Genomic DNA, 17,725 nt, shown 5'->3' on the forward strand with positions numbered 1-17,725 from the left:
GTATGTATCCAAATTGTTGGTAATAATACTAAAACAGAGGTTTCACTGATTGGTCGACACTGTGCAACTGAAGCACTTAGCTAAACCTCAGCTGGGTTCTTTAGTTCGCTATGCCACACACTATGCCAGAAACTCAAGATCATATTTGACTCAAACCTTACCTTAGAAAAGCAGCTCGACACAGGTTCAAGCATGTTTCCTCTCTTTTTTCTTCACAAATAAGAACCATTTCCAAAATAAAATCCTTTCTTTCTTTCAGTGACATGGAGAAGGTCATACATGCTTGTTTTTCTAGATTCGATTACTGCCACTCCTTGTATTCCTGCTTCACGCAGAAGCAACTTTCAGGCCTACAACTGGTTCAGAATTCTGCTGCCAGACTTTTATTAATGGGCACTAACAATTGGGAGCACATTCTCATCATTCCTTTACATTTCAGAATCGATTTTAAAATGGTATTACTTGCTTTTAAAAGAACAACTTGGACTGGCCCCAGATTATATAATGGATCTCTATGAGAGATGTGGTGTGGGTGATCTCTACCCTATGAGCCTGAATGTAATCTGAGATCATCTAGTCAGCTACTTCTTGCTGTTCCCAGGTGTAATCTTGTGACTATTAGAGGTGATCAGGCTTATGCTGTTAACCCCCAACTCTGGAATGCACTTCCTGTAGAGATAGGATCATTTGCATCCGTATCGACTTTTAAAAATGCTATGTCTATATGTGCATAATTTGTCCATGTGCATATGTGTGGCGAAACATGTGTACAGAGCATGCTTGTATGGGTATATGTATTTATATGCACCTATTTGCGTGTAAGCAAATATTTATACACATTTATGTTTCCAAATTTGGTTATATTGTCTTGTATTACTATTTGTATTCTATTATTGATAAACGCTTTGTTTTAATAATTAATTTTACTATTGCCTAATTTATTTGTTTTTATTGTCTTGTAAAGCACTTTGTAACATCTGTTTTGAAATGTGCTATATAAATAAATGTATTATTATAAGGTAAAATGTCTGACGAAAGTTTTGAAAGATATTTCTAAACCCAAGTAAAACTTTCCTATTATTTGCTTTATGTATTTTACTGGCAATATACCTTTTTATATTATGAAATATTTTCTTTCCTCTGTTGTTTTGTGCCATAGCCAGGATTTTAAAAGTTGGCTACTAATGACTAAACTGACATACTTTTTTTTTTTTTAAATGTGTTTATAAACTACTAATTTGCAACAGCAAATATGTTTTGTTTGAAATGTAATGCCACCCAGATAAGCCTCTGAAACAAACGGTGAATGGACTGATTGAGCATGCCTTACATATGGAGGCAGCGCTCACAGGTTAAACTGTTGTCACTGTAAACTCCAGCCTGCAGTTAAGTTTCATACACTTTAATGATGAACCAGAGAATTACACCCATTAACTCTGAACAATTACCAAATCAAAGTTAGGTGTCAGTTTTGAGACTCTGCTCCAGTGACATGTTCCTTATCTCTCGCTTGCCCACACAATGTAATGACAAACCCACAAACATTTACCTGTTCCATCTCCCTAATGATAGAATTGGCTTCTTACATGTCAGACAAAACATGAGATTTTAAGACGTTACGTTGGACTGTGGAAAACTCTGATGGATTTTCTGACATTCCTAAACAAGACAACGATTAATCGGTAAGGAAATGAGTTGCAACCCTAATGGAGAGACGTGTTTGTCTGGGAATTCTTCCAGGGCGAACTGAGGCGAAGACACAACCACACCAGTTGAAAATGTTCTAACTTGCGCAAACAATTTGCACTTATCCCGAAGATTTATGAATCTGCCTTTTCTGTGTTTTCCCTAGGTTTGTGGAGAACATAGGTGCACATATTTGGTACAATTTCACATAATTCTGGACCATTATTATTACCATATCTGTCTAAAACGTTGGAGAAGCTAGAGCAGATAATAAATAAATACCACTCAAACAAGTCAAAACTTCTGGACCAAGTGCAATCATTAGATCTGAGAAAAGTCATTCAGTTAGTTTTGATGCTTATATTGATTTTACATAAATTTTGCTTAGGTGGTCCCTAAAACGGCTTGGATGCTGCACCTAAGCCTTATAATGGTAGGAAAACCCTGGGAGACAAGACAAAAAAGGAGAGAGAGTGCAGGTAAATAATAGAAAGAGCTGTTAAGTACCTGTTAAGTTGCTAACACACACACACACACACACACACACACAGGCAGAGCGGGATGAGGCTGATGCGGGCTGTGAGCCAGCCCAGTACTCGGAGAGCCTTGATATAGCCCAAATAGGCTATTTTAAAAGTTTAGTTGTTGTCCTGCTCCATCACCATCTGGTATTCTGCAGCCACAACTAAGGACAAGGTCAGGCTGCAGCGTATCATTCGCTCTGCTGAGAAGGTGATTGGCTGCAATCTGCCGTTGCTCTAGGACCTGTAGGCCTCCAGGACGCTGAGGCGGCCAGGAAAGATTGTAGACTCAGAAATTTCCCCAGAAGCAGAGAGTTTGCATATTCAGGCTGTGAAAGAGGTTGTTGTGAGTCAGCTGGGTGGTAGCCTACTTAGAAAATGTAATCATTGTTTTGCTCGATATGCTAAATTCTAGAATGGCTTTGGAACTTTTTTGCTCACTTTTTCAGGGCTTTATGTGGACCAAACTGTAAGTGAGAAGACTATATGATACATGCAATAATTGAGTCAAAGATATTTTACTTTTTCGATGAAATAAAAGCATGTCAATAAACTATACATGTCTGGCAATTGGTGCAATTCTCTTTTTCCAGTATGGCCCTTAGTGAAATTGAGTTTGACACCCCTGCCTTAAATGCTGCTTTTGTCTACACACACACACGTACACTTTTAGTTTTCAACCTCACTGCACATACTGTATTATGACGACTATTTTGATGTGTTGCACAACGGGCAGCGTGCAATTTTGTTGGCAAGTGGCAGTCTCTGCATGCAACATGAGCAAGTCCATGCAGAGTGATGCAACAGTCTGTGTCTGTGCTTTGTGTATATGTGTATGTATGTATGCACTATGTCGTGCTGACAACATAGTGCAGGACAATAAAATCTATCTTATTTTACATCTGCCCATTGCACATAATATATATATTTTTTGCATTGGAGCCAGCGCTGAGCTATCATTTTCTTGGTTGCAGTTGAGCCGGCAAGCCAAATTTTCCTCTGTCTTCCAAGCAGATGTAATTTTGAGTCATCATTAAGTAACAAAACAATCGGGTCAGTAGGAATTTGACATCCTATCACATCAGATATTATTGGTGTTGTTTTATTCCAGAACTCATGCACCTGTTCACACTCCCAGACCATGTGCAGGAAAGTTCCAGTTTGTTCAGGTTGACAGAACATGCAATAAGGAGTGGGAATGACTTTAGAGACGTATCTCTTCTGAGGAGTCCAATATGTCCTATGACATATGTTGAAGTGGTGATTTGGTGATACTGGTGATTTGGGTTCTTGGAACAGTGGAAAATGTCCCAAACTGTCTCCCAATTAATTGTGTTTCCCTCCGGGCTCAGCTCTAGCTCCCATTTCTTTAATATTGGGAGTTCTCCTATGGATACTTGCATCAGTTTAGCATAAATCCTGGACACTAATCCTCTCACAGGAAAATCAACAAACCATTTAATGACTGTGTGCGCCTCAAAACTGTTTCCCCACAACAAACCCTTTTCTGATACTGATTTGAATCATTTGGTACCCCCCCCCCAACCCCCCACCTCCACGGCAAATTGGCTGGTAACCACAAACCCCTGGGCACTCACCCGATACCATAGATAGATAATCCGGCCCAGCACACCGGACTAGTGGATCCAGTTCTGAGCCGTTCTCTCCCCCCCACCACTAACTATGACCCAGTTAATTAATTAACATAAGTAGGATACTTTAACACTTTAATGATCCCTCAGAGTCCCATCCTCCTGTAGGACAGCATAAATAAAGACACAACTATAAATGGTAACAGCACACACAATTAAAAATAAATATGCATATAAATGTAAGTCAGCGGACTGAACCCCCTGGGTATCTCTTCCGGTCCTGCTCTAGGCTCACAAGGTTTTGGGTTGACATTTTTTCATTTGTACAGTGTCGTGTGTACAGACAACTGGCTCCTGCCTGTCTCTTGTTGATTCTGGGCTGCTCCAACAACTCTCTGGCTCTCGCCTCCACTTTACAACAAGCCCTCATGTTTGGTATGGTCATGGCGAAACGGCTTATTCCAAGAGAATGGAAGTCAACTTCTTCCTCCCTGCGTCAAAAAGTGGCTAAATTATATGGTTTCTCATTTACATCTTGAAAAAATTTGGTTTTCTCTGTCTAACTCCCGTGCTAAGTTTATGCAGAGTTGGGGCCCTTTCATACAGCACATTAGAAGGGAGTCAGGATGAAGGTATATACTGTTTAGTGTTTGGGTGTGCAGTGTTAAAACTGGAACACAGCATTAAACACCACACACCCAAAAACTATATACAGTGCCTTGCGAAAGTATTCGGCCCCCTTGAACTTTTCGACCGTATGTCACATTTCAGGCTTCAAACATAAAGATATAAAACTGTAATTTTTTGTGAAGAATCATCAACAAGTGGGACACAATCATGAAGTGGAACAAAATTTATTGGATATTTCAAACTTTAACAAATAAAAAACTGAAAAATTGGGCGTGCAAAATTATTCAGCCCCTTTACTTTCAGTGCAGCAAACTCTCTCCAGAAGTTCAGTGAGGATTTCTGAATGATCCAATGTTGACCTAAATGACTAATGATGATAAATAGAATCCACCTGTGTGTAATCAAGTCTCCATATAAATGCACCTGCTCTGTGATAGTCTCAGAGGTCCGTTTAAAGCGCAGAGAGCATCATGAAGAACAAGGAACACACCAGGCAGGTCCGAGATACTGTCGTGGAGAAGTTTAAAGCCGGATTTGGATACAAAAGATTTCCCAAGCTTTAAACATCCCAAGGAGCACTGTGCAAGCGATAATATTGAAATGGAAGGAGTATCAGACCACTGCAAATCTACGAAGACCCGGCCGTCCCTCTAAACTTTCAGCTCATACAAGGAGAAGACTGATCAGAGATGCAGCCAAGAGGCCCATGATCACTCTGGATGAACTGCAGAGATCTACAGCTGAGGTGGGAGACTCTGTCCATAGGACAACAATCAGTCGTATACTGCACAAATCTGGCCTTTATGGAAGAGTGGCAAGAAGAAAGACATTTCTTAAAGATATCCATAAAAAGTGTCGTTTAAAGTTTGCCACAAGCCACCTGGGAGACACACCAAACGTGGAAGAAGGTGCTCTGGTCAGATGAAACCAAAATCGAACTTTTTGGCAACAATGCAAAACGTTACGTTTGGCGTAAAAGCAACGCAGCTCATCACCCTGAACACACCATCCCCACTGTCAAACATGGTTTGGGCCTGCTTTTCTTCAGCAGGGACAGGGAAGATGGTTAAAATTGATGGGAAGATGGATCGAGCCAAATGCAGGACCATTCTGGAAGAAAACCTGATGGAGTCTGCAAAAGACCTGAGACTGGGATGGAGATTTGTCTTCCAACAAGACAATGATCCAAAACCTAAAGCAAAATCTACAATGGAATGGTTCACAAATAAACATATCCAGGTGTTAGAATGGCCAAGTCAAAGTCCAGACCTGAATCCAATCGAGAATCTGTGAAAAGAACAGAAACTGCTGTTCACAAACGCTCTCCATCCAACCTCCCTGAGCTCGAGCTGTTTTGCAAGGAGGAATGGGCAAAAATGTCAGTCTCTCGATGTGCAAAACTCATAGACATACCCCAAGCGACTTACAGCTGTAATCGCAGCAAAAGGTGGCGCTACAAAGTATTAACTTAAGGGGGCTGAATAATTTTAGCACGCCCAATTTTTCCGTTTTTTTTTTTTTATTTGTTAAAAAGGTTTGAAATATCCAATAAATTTCGTTCCACTTCATGATTGTGTCCCACTTGTTGATTCTTCACAAAAAAAATTGTTTTATCTTTGTTTGAAGCCTGAAATGTGGCAAAAGGTCGAAAAGTTCAAGGGTGCCGAATACTTTCGCTAGGCACTGTATACCTTCATCCCGACTGCAGCTGGCTTCATCAACATTTCCTCTCTAACTGTGAACAGTATGAAACTCAAAGATATTAAATATACGTACTGTAATATGAAACAACAGCAGAGAATCCTCACATTTGAAAAGCTGTAAACACCAAATTTATGGCATATTGTTTTTGAATAATTTGTCTGTAGGGATGGGAGTTGGTTAATCAGGCCATGTATCCAGCTAATTTAAATGGCCAAGACTAGCAGTCACTGTCGCTCCATCTGGTGCTTAAAGTTGCCTGCTTGGTTTAAAGAAATGCAAACAACCCAGAGCGTTTTTTTTCTCCTATACCAGAATGTATGTGGTGTAGCCAGACCTTCCACAGCGCGGTGGAGATAATGCAATGCTACATACAGTATAACCCAGAACAGTAATGCAGTTGAGCCACAAAATCTTTTGAGAATACATACACCAATTTAAGGTCTTTTGACTGGCATTTTAGAGTAAAAATTACTGGAAAGATAAGATTTTGATTCAGCTGTACATTTATATATTTTGAGAGAATATGCATTAGCTTGTATGCCAGTCACCTGTGGAAGTACTGATATTTTACTTAATACTACCATTGTAAGAAAACTGTTAAGTCATGCATTTAAAGCCCTACTCAAGTAAAAGTGCAAATGTATTAGCATCAAAACACAATATATGAGTACCAGAAACTCAGTGGAGTAAAACTGTAGTTACACACAGGCAACGTCGTTTACATCGAAATAACTGGTACACGATTCTGTATTCTTCAAACTGAAACAGCACCTTGTCATTCATCCAATACTTTGTTGTACGTACAGGCCCTGCACAGTGCACACCCACACAGGTGGTTCCACTGATTAGACCTCTAGTCAGGTGGAGCTTTAATAAGAATTCTGAGGTCATTTGTCTATATACCAAAACACTGTAAATGTGCAATGTGTCCTGCCCTGGCAAATACAAGCAGGACAGTGAGGGAGGGTACTCAGTCTGTACCTGCTAAGTCCTTCTAGAGCTCTAGTCAGTGAAATCACCTGAAGGGATGTGTAGGTGAGCATTATAGCATCCAATACCACATAGTCCTTTACCAAAGCTTATTAAAGATAAGATTTATTCACACTGATCTGATGGTATGATCTGTTAAACCCCCAGTGGAGCTCTGTTTAATATTCTAACAGCGGAATGAACCAGACCACAGACGGGATTGTCACCATAAAAAGGACTTTTATTCGTTTAAATGTACAGGCGGGCTCTAACGATAGCGGTGCAGCTGCATGGTGTTGCGCCTCTTCCAGGCAGCACGGCGGGAGCCTCCGATGGTCAGGTGGAACTTGTGGCCCTTGCCGAGGCCACGGCTCTTCTTTCCTGCAGATGTCAGGCCACGCATCTCTCTGTGCTTGTGCACAGCCTTTGTGATCCATTGGGTGTCTGGGTTGCGTCTGATGGCCTTGTGGAAGGTGTCGATCAGAATCACCTCAAAGAACTTGTAGGTGGAGTCCTCACCCACCCAGTAGGAGCTCAGCACTCGCAGGCCTCCGCAGTGACGGCCAGCACGCTCCTAGGAAAAAAATAAAAATAAATTAATGTTTGACTGGATAATCAACTAATAATTAAATAAAACACAATCTAACAGGGTAATATATGGCACCGACTTAAAGCTGAAAAAGCAACTCTGCTTTGGCAGCTCCCAGTGCAAGCAAGAAAGTGAACCACCCAAAACCCTATAAAAAAAAAGATGCCAACAGTAAACTGGGAGATAACATGCGCACATTTACCAACCATGCTGGTATGGGACTACAAAAAAGGCCAAATTAACAGTAAATCCCTGTTTTCCAGAGTAGGAGACCTTCAATTCCATCTTAAGTGAAAATTCTCTACAATATGTATACATTACAATTCACACCAGCAAGTTCCATTTAGGCAAATATGAAACAACTTTCCATCAGTAGGGACAGTCTGGTTTACCAGATGCACAGTGCTGGGATAAAGCCGGACTCTCCCCTTTCGCCATCTACTTACAAGGACACCGCTACGCCTAATGCAAACTTTGCACTAGCAAGTTGCGTTTTAAGCATTTGTTCCTGCTAAGTTTGTGGACCTCTGGTGGACAGATCCGCCGTCCTACAGAGTAAGAACTGTTCAGCTTCAATAACTGCCTGCATTGTTCCATCCTGGTACTGTGGAGTTATTGCTAAGCATTAGATAGACTGCAGTGTTCATAAACAATGGATATGAGACCGTAGATCCTAAACCAGTTAATATTAACAAAGGCCTATTTCTAATTAAGTGTGCAAGTAATTCTGGTCAGTGTGCCATCGTGCACAGTACCAGGACCCTTAAAACTGATACAACATGGATTTCAGCCACCTGTGCTTTTCCTACAGTGACAAGTAAAAATGTTTCTTTGAAAAACATGTCAACACCATTCCTTTTGAGTATGAACTGTGGTGAAAATTTCAACATCAGATCCATATGCAAGTTGTGAGTTTGACGGTCACTTTATATATATATATATTTTTTTTAAAGGCCCTGAACACCATGAAGAGTGTTTTCATTTAACCTGGCTGATTAGAACTCTTCTTACAACTGTGCGGGTGTGTTTAGACTGATTAATTGACATCTTCCTGAGTCTCTTGTTAGCTTTGTTGTTCCTTTAAGGGCAGGACAAATTACATGTCTATCATTCTTATTGGTAGGAAAGATTTGTGACTTAATAAACTCCCATCTAAGCTCTGGCCCACCTTCACCCTGAGCAGAGGTCTAATCAGCCAGAACAACTGAAATCACCTGTGTGGGGGTTCAGAGGCTTTACAACTTTGTTTTGGTGTCAGCAACCCATTACTAAATCAAATTAGGAATTACATTTCACAACTCTTGGTTTTCACTAACATTTTGAAAACGTCACACTTGTGAATTGTGAGGTGAGACTTCAGTGACAAAGTTGCCCTTGGAAGGGTAGGCTTAGACAGCACTCTCCACGCATAGGGTTCATTTCAAATAATATTCCAATGATATCCAAATAAGTGTGCTGCACTTCCTATATGCAAAATCACAAACAAAGCATTGCCTGCTACAAAACTGAGTGCACTATACAGATCAGTTCTGACCCACAGAGGAGCAGATCCTCTAACTTCAGCCAGCCAATGTATTTTTGCGAGTTTGACAGGGCACATGGTAACATGTTGTACCCCTTCGCATTCATTGCGTTAGCATTTTCAGTCAGAATGGATAACACATGAATACATCCATTTCAGGTGCAGTCAATCCTTCCATAAAAATGCAGTTTTTTGTGATTGTTGTGGGCAAAAGTCCTTGATTATGCAGCATGTTTTCTTAAAAAATGCGATGGAATATGCTTGATATTTATGCAATTTTATGCGATGAAATTGCGGGAACTTGCAAAAACTGCAGTTTGATAAAAAAGAAATAAAGTGATTCCCAACACCTTTCTTTTCAATGATGTTCATGTCACGTAATTACGTCACTTCATAACGTTCCCATGGAAACGGGGGGAAATGGCTGCTCTTATGTGAAGTAAACGCAACATTTTTTAACTTTCTAAGATATGTGACTTTTTTGCAACGAAAATGCGGGGATTATGAAATCATGCAAGCCCCGCCTATTTTGTGTGGAAATCTTCAATTTATGCGGCGAAAGTGCGGCGTATTTGGAAAAATGGCGGGCCCCGCATAAATATGCGGACTTTGGCTGATTATGCATTGAATTATGCGATCACATAATTGCATTTTTCTGGAGGGACTGCAGTACACACCGTCATCTTAAGCTTATCAGAAGCATCGTCAGACCAGCAAAAACATAACATTTTTATAGCACATTTAAAAACAGCTCCCACTGACCAAAGTGCTGTACATAGCGCATTAACCACAGAATAAAATAAATACACTTACAGTGTACACCAACGTGTCTGATTGTTGGCCTTAGAGCCAAAGTCTAATAATCATGAACATACCTCAGCAGTTGACTGCAAACTGCGGGCAAACTTGATCTGGTTGACGCCATGGTGGACTGGCTTGCCATAGGTAGCACCCTTGGGCACAGGGCGTTTACGGCCTCCACGGCGCACGCGGACGCGGTACACAACGTAACCTGTTTGAATAAAAGAAAAAAAGCATGATTAGCAAGGAAAGGCAAAGATGATGACCGATCACACGTGTGCAGGAGCACAAACTCTGGGCTCAGCACTCACCCTGCTTGGCCTTGTAGCCCAGTCTACGGGCCTTGTCAGGTCTGGTGGGTCTAGGAGCACGGTGGAGGTTGGACAGCTGACGGTACTGCCAGCAGCGGACACGGAGCAGGAAGCGCATCACATCGGACTGCTTCTTGCGCCACAACTCCTGCATATATTTATATGCTCCCATGTTGACTTATCTGAAGAAGAAAAAACATCAGTGTGCAAGTTAAACATTTGGTATCAACTCATAGCCTGTTTTAAAACACGATGCATGTAAGGATTCCACAATACATGACTTATATTGGATAACATGCAGCCAGCATCTGCAGTTCAATCTATAATAGGCTTATATGCAGTTTAGTGTCCCAAATTATTTTCCAAAAACCGAGTGTCCCAAATGATAAATGATAAATAAGAGACAGGTTATGGTTTGGGGTAGCACAGGTGGTTTAGCAGGTTCATAATTAAGTACATTGTATGGGGAATTTGGGACACTAAATTGCACGTATACCCTATAACAACATGAGACTGTCAAGCTAAGCGTACATAAAAATCACAGTTGCAATCATGTGCCATGTGAGAGCCGGCAAGCCAATAATTTGGCTAGCTCCCACTTTTTTCAGGTTAAAAAGTGAATGAGCGGTCTTTTAGATAAGTCAATTTCAAACCTGTGACTCTCAAGTCTTAATAGAACATGGTTTAAGACAACTGAGGACTCCATACATACATACATATATATATATATAGTGAGACCATTCTAACGTTAACCGTTCCCAGACAGCTATGATTTCCCATTGTCTCCATAACCTCTAAAGCGGCGTTAATACACATTAAGACGACCCAGGTGTCTACATGTTAAAGCAGACGGTAAAAACGTACAAGTGGTAATAGTACAGAAGTCCATGCTTGTTAGAAATACAGCTAGCTAACGTTAGCATGCTAATGTTGGCCGCGTAGCATCTCACTTTGGCTTCACCAGAATACTGCTAGATTTAATGTTACCCCAGAAATAACAAATCGCATAGGTCGTTTTTAAATGGGTTAAAAAGCATAGACTCTACTAACTTCATTACACAAATCACAAGACAGCATGGTACCAACACATTAGCTTTACTACTGCGGCCGGCTGTGGCAATGGCTACTAGATCCGACTGCATCTCGGCACCATTAAAACAGGGCAATAATAAGCGTTTCTAACAATGTTTCTCAAAAACTAATCAAGGCGTATGGGATTGTTATTAATTCGCTAAACTATGTCCTAAGCCAAACAGACCGATGAAAGAATACTCATAATGATTTTAATGGATTACGTTGTGTAGAAATGTACAGAAAAACTCGCTTACATGATGGCGTACCAGCCGGAAAGAGAGAGGGTACGTACCCAGCATGCCTTATGAAAACGACTGTGACGCATTTCCTCTGTTGTGCTCATGGGTAATGTAGTCTTCGTTTTGTTTCAACACTTAATGATACTTTTGCGGTAATTACGAAAATCAAACACGTGCTCTATTTTAAAATTTCAATTAATTTTCAATTCAAAAGTAATTTTACAACATAATGTAATCACCCAGTTTTATATACAGTCTAAGGGGTAATCACAGTAGAGTCTAGACAAAATACACAGACATTTGGTGTGTATATTGATCTATTAATCCAAACCCTATATATATATATATATCCAAATAATAATAATAATAATAATAATAATAATAATCAACGTCTGAAGACGATTTTTGAGTTAAAAATCTTATGCTATATCATTTATTGTGTAATAATATTAGATTTACGACATAATTACATGCACTGTGCATATTTTTTATTATGTTGACTCTTACTATTATTGTTGATTTCTGTAATTGTAATTGTGATAGTATAGTTTACACAATATAACAACAGTGGATCAGTGTAAGCACGTGAACAACTATCCAGCCAATACATTTTTATAATACACAACTTATGCAGTTACGTTATTATTATTATTATTAGTAGTAGTAGGCTAGTATTAGTAGTAGTAGTAGTAGTGGTATTGTTATGATGATAATTATGACCATTATTATTATTATTAACATTATTATCAATAATAATAATTATTAATATTATTATTATTTTATTTTTTTGTGGTGTGAACTATAGTTTGACTCTGAATCATAGGGGTGTGAATTAACTCAGCCACGCATGCGCAGTGACACAATAAATCTTATCGCTAACAGAGCAGAATGGATGTACTGGTTGTGATGCTACTTTTAAAGACTTGATAGAGGCTAGTTATCGTCCTGATTCAAGTAAGAAGCTTTAGCAGAATGTACCAGTGACGTTAATGAACAGAGTGTGGCTCGCAGCTGGCTCGTTTCCTGGTGTGTTTACATGGCGCAGTATGAGTTGCTCCGTCTAGCCTGTTAGCTAGCTAGCTAGGCTAAACAACAAAACGCTGTCATAGCGAGCCAACGCTCAGGATATAATCACAGTTGTTTTGGGCGGTTCTAGAGGAGCTCTTGTAGATGTAATGTTATTTTAGCACGTCTGACATATGCCATATGAGACAATACAAATAATATGGCGTTTTGTGTTCATACATTTTAGGCTCGAAATGGGAAAAGGCTGTAAAGTTGTGGTGTGTGGCCAGGCAGCTGTTGGAAAAACTGCCATACTGGAACAGTTGCTGTACGGAAATCACTCTGTAGGTAAGTATTGCACTGAGAACGACATGAGTCATGAGAAAAATAACTTTTTATTTTTATTTATATAATTGTTTACACTGTTTTATATATTATAGTATTCATATTTTTTAACATGTTATATATTTTTTTACCTAATACATCTTATGTTGATGCTATACATTTTTTGTATAATACACATATTTTAATGTTCATTCATTCATTTTTTAATTCAAGTACTTGTGTGCTGAGATTGAGGTACTTTGTGGTGAGACCTACCTGGGAGACTGGGCCAGGCTTTAGTTGTAAAAACTGCTAACAACTGTCACACTTGTAGGTATTTTGTGTTAGTTGCACAAGGTTTAGGGCTGCTGTTTTACTTGTATTGTTATAACGTTGGTCTGATTACAAGGTTTCCCACAGAAAAGTTGTTTAGCCCGTTGGCAAGTGTCTTTTTTTTTTTTTTGACGAGGGCCTGGCTAACTGATGGCAGCATTAATGTACATAGAGCCCAATAGTTTCTGTCTGTGATAACAGAATCATGGATGGAATCGTGAAATTGACAATTAAAAAAAAGCTATCAGACAGATTTCATAGGGCCCTACATTAAGTCAGTGATAAAAGCTAACTGGAGATTTGGAAATATGACTACGTTTAAGATTCCAACTGAGCCACCCCGCTGTAACTAGTTTAAAAAACGTCTTAAAAATACATTCACATTTTTCCACCAGTGGCTTAGGCCTGGTCGGGGGCAACTTATGGCCTGGTGGGCCACCAGGCTTGCAATACGCTGGAGTCATTTTGCTCTTATTTCAAAGAGTCTGCTGTTTTAGGCAGCACCCACAGGCCCTTTTTCCTTTTGTAGTTTGTGTACCCGATTTAGTTAAATCACCTAAACTCTCTCACCAATAAAGAACTTTACCGAAAACACTTTCCCTTTCCCCTTACGTGCTGGGTTGTAACAACATACATGTTTCTTACTCCTATGTTTAATTCTTATTTCTATTTGTCCTTATAATTTCTCCATATATTTCTACTCGAATGGAGCATATGTAATGAACTGAAATTTCCCCTCAGGGATCAATATGAATGTTTTGATTGATTGATTGATTGACAAGTCAAGCGTGGATTCATATGGGTTATATGTATGGGGCATTTTGTGGCTCTAATTTAGATCACCTTGATGTGGTTGACGAATGAAACTTTTGCTACGATTATTAAAATCGATTTTCTTTCCCTAGAATATATATATATATATATATATATATTTATTTATTTATTTATTTATTTATCAATGATTCACCTAAATATGTTGTGTTTATATGGTACTGCTGATGGAGACTACATCATATCCATTTCCAGCAAAACAGACTGAAAGCAGAAAATGCAGAAGGTCCATGTTATGTTCTTCTTTACAAAGTAAATAAATGTCAGACTGACTGACTGACAGGGTGATGTCATTCTTCATAGAAAACTATCAGTTTTTAGAAATGTCTCATGATGTATTGTCTCTAGAAGTATGTTATTCAACTTTGGTTTTTGTTAAAGAAGGAAAAGTAAAACGCAATACTTGTAGAATCACAATAAATGAAAATCGGAATACAAATCGAATCGGCACCCATGTATCGTGAATGAATCAAATCAGGAAAAAAGCATATCGTCCCAGCCCAAATGGTTTCCCTTTTCCTAAAAATAAACAATCAGGTTTCAACAATAAGGGTTGCCCCATGGCAAGTAAATCTAACGACCCAGTTGGGTATCATGGTATCATAAATGACGTTATCGTTCTCTTGCCCCCGTCGGAGAACGCTTGTTGAATGATTTAATTGGAATGTGCCGTTGGCCAATCAAGAATTGCGTTGGTGCTTGATGCCTTTGACTGTTTATTTATATATATTTATATATATATTTTTATGGTTTGTGATGCTTTTTGACACTGTTAAAGATTTTGCTTTTTCTGACATTTTGTATTTACGCTTTTTGCCGTTTTTTTTGTCAACGCTATTGACGAAGTTTCAAATGTTTTTTTTATAGTGTTTTTTTTTTTTCTTTGGTGAAAATTTACTTTGAGCCAGTAGAATTTTGAATTTTTTGAACGTTGGAAGTGTACCGTCCCTGGTTTTCTGAAGGTGTTGTGTATTTTTCAGGCTCTGAGTCCAGTGAGACCCAGGAGGATGTGTACGTGGCCTCCGTGGAAACGGACCGCGGTGTGAAGGAACAGCTGAGGCTTTATGACACCAAAGGCCTCCACGATGGACAGGACCTCCCCAAACACTACTACTCGGTGGCGGACGGCTTTGTGCTCGTCTACAGCGTCGACAGCTTGGAGTCTTTCAAGAAGGTGGACGTCCTGAAGAAGGAAATAGACAAGTCCAGAGATAAGAAAGAGGTGTGGCTGGGACAAAGTATGCTTTAACCACCATTCATATACAGTATCTCACAAAAGTGAGTACACCCCTCACATTTTAGTTAATATTTCATTATATCTTTTAATGGGACAACACTGAAGAAATTACACTTTGCTACAATGTAAAGTATTAAGTGTACAGCTTGTATAACAGTGTAAATGTGCTGTCCCCTCAAAATAACTCAACATACAGCCATTAATGTCTAAACCGCTGGCAACAAAAGTCAGTACATCCCTATGTTAAATTCCCATAGAGGCAGGCAGATTTTTATTTTTAAGCCCCACATCATCACATGCCCTTCACCATACCTAGAGATTGGCATGGGGTACTTTCCATAAAATCATGTCTCAATGCAAATCAAACTAGCTATTAGGTTAACTGACATAAAACCATGCCAATCTCTAGGTATGGTGAAGGGTATGTGATGATGTGGGGCTATTTTAATTCCAAAGACCAAGGGAACTTTATCAGGATGCATAGTATCCTGGATACTATGCATCCTGATAAAGAGATGATAGAGTGATGATTTTATGGAATCTACCCCATGCCAATGTAGATTTGAATGTATTATTTTGAAATGTCTGGGTAAAAATCTTTGTTTTTGAACACATTGTATTTTATTTTGAAGCACACTGGCAGGGAGAGGTAGCCTGGATGCCAGCCGAACTTAGCCCCGCCCACAACATTTGAGGTTGGGAAGTGCGGTCTGGACTTGATCCGTTGTGGAGCAACTATGCTCAAACTAGAGCTGTTCGGACCAATCAGATTGTCAGGGCGGGCTTTATACAATGATGGACAGATGATCAACAGTAACGTAATCAACCACGTCACCAAAGAGCGCCTTGGGTTGAATTTGTTTACAACAAAGACGGCTGCCGCTAGAGAATTGAGATGTGTAGATTCGGCCATCGCGTCTGTTCTAGAAGATATCGACAGCGCGTTCATTTTAAAAGAGGAACAGAGAACTGCGATCAAGGCATTTGTCGACCGGAAAGATGTTTTTGCCATCCTTCCTACGACACACGTCACATAATCCATTGCTCTGATTGGTTGTAGGTCTATCCGTTGCTCTGATTGGTTGTAGGTCTATCCGTTGCTCCGATTGGTTGTAGGTCTATCCGTTGCTCTGATTGGTTATAGGTCTATCCAGTTGAGTGCAGAGGCATTTTCTTTCCTGGTTCGGTTGAAACACGCCCCATAATCACAGCCTAGTGGAGCAGCATCAGACTCATATTCTGACTAGAATCTGAGTATGACCACGTCAGGCTAAGGGAGAGGGGTTTCTAAACTGCAATTTCTGTCCGTGACTCATAAAAAAATAAAAATGCAGGATCAGTATGACGACATTTTTTTGTGGTTTTGAAACCGTGACTTTTTCGAAACCGCGGTATACCTTGAATCCAGCATCCGGCCCATGCGTACATATAATATGTGCTGTTCTCTGTTTCCTTTGTGCAGAGAATATCAGCTCCGTCCCAAAATGCATTGCTGCCTTTTTTATATATTGGCAAACATCCACACCGTGTAGAACATAATTTATGATATTTGAAATATCCATTCTAACCAACAACCCTTTCTGTAGTTTCAGTTTAGTTTCAGTTTAGTTTCAGGTGGTGCCCATGTTGTGCAGCTGTACATTGTTCTGTTACCTGAACACATCACGGTGTAGGTAGTGAAAGGTGTGAACAAATAGAATTTTGACGTAAAGGGGCACTGAAACACTAAATAAAGATATGAGAAGGCTAAGGTTACCTTTTTGAGAAAGTAAAATTAACTTTTATTGATATGAGTCAACTGCCTTTGCATGTACCCCACCTTATTTATCTTTGATTTTTTTTGTGATTAACAATTAAAATTAAAATGTTTAAACATACAAAACATACAGCTCGCAACATGAACGCACGCATTGTTCATGCAGTGACAAAATAGACAATAAACCATAAACCAATTAACCATATGTATAAATGACATCACCATAAGCCCATCATACACGTCTCTCCCCAGCACAAAGCTTCTTAGGAGCTTATCTTTAATTTTTATTTGTTTTTTTTAAACATGTTCAAAATAAACTAAAGGAACCCTGTTTGTCAGGTGACGGTGATCGTGCTGGGGAATAAGATGGACCTGCGGGAGCGTCGCCAGGTGGACCAGGAGGCGGCGCAGCAGTGGGCGCGGGGCGAGAAGGTGAAGCTGTGGGAGGTGAGCGTTGCCGAGCGCAACTCGCTCATCGAGCCCTTCACCCAGCTGACCAGCCGCCTCACGCAGCCCCAGAGCAAGTCGGCCTTCCCTCTGCCTGGACGCAAGAGCAAAGGCACGCCGTCCAACGACATCTGAAGCTCTGACCAATCCGGCG

At 39.9% G+C, this 17,725-nt stretch overlaps 2 protein-coding genes across 4 annotated transcripts; one reads left to right on the forward strand and one right to left on the reverse strand.

Moving 5' to 3' along the window:
• Positions 1 to 7,322: 7,322 nt before the first annotated feature.
• rpl15 (ribosomal protein L15) lies at positions 7,323 to 10,539 on the reverse strand. The gene is made up of 3 exons (XM_039821074.1): positions 10,326 to 10,539; positions 10,089 to 10,225; positions 7,323 to 7,676 (listed from the first exon to the last, which is right to left on the reverse strand). Exons 1-3 carry the CDS (start codon positions 10,495 to 10,497, stop codon positions 7,371 to 7,373), a joined length of 615 nt encoding a protein of 204 aa, XP_039677008.1. The 5' UTR covers positions 10,498 to 10,539; the 3' UTR covers positions 7,323 to 7,370.
• Positions 10,540 to 12,498: 1,959 nt separating this feature from the next.
• Positions 12,499 to 17,722, forward strand: nkiras1 (NFKB inhibitor interacting Ras-like 1). 3 transcript variants are annotated; one of them, XM_039820898.1, is made up of 4 exons: positions 12,499 to 12,592; positions 12,891 to 12,991; positions 15,112 to 15,353; positions 17,464 to 17,722. In XM_039820898.1, exons 2-4 carry the CDS (start codon positions 12,898 to 12,900, stop codon positions 17,704 to 17,706), a joined length of 579 nt encoding a protein of 192 aa, XP_039676832.1. In that variant the 5' UTR covers positions 12,499 to 12,592; positions 12,891 to 12,897; the 3' UTR covers positions 17,707 to 17,722. The 3 variants fall into 3 exon arrangements, with proteins under 3 accessions (XP_039676832.1, XP_039676834.1, XP_039676833.1); XM_039820900.1 differs by having other exon boundaries at positions 15,112 to 15,409; positions 17,464 to 17,572; XM_039820899.1 differs by having other exon boundaries at positions 12,506 to 12,664.
• The last annotated feature ends 3 nt before the right edge of the window (positions 17,723 to 17,725 follow it).

This window comes from Perca fluviatilis, chromosome 13 (genome assembly GCF_010015445.1).
Source record: "Perca fluviatilis chromosome 13, GENO_Pfluv_1.0, whole genome shotgun sequence".
Taxonomy (NCBI): Eukaryota; Metazoa; Chordata; class Actinopteri; order Perciformes; family Percidae; genus Perca; species Perca fluviatilis.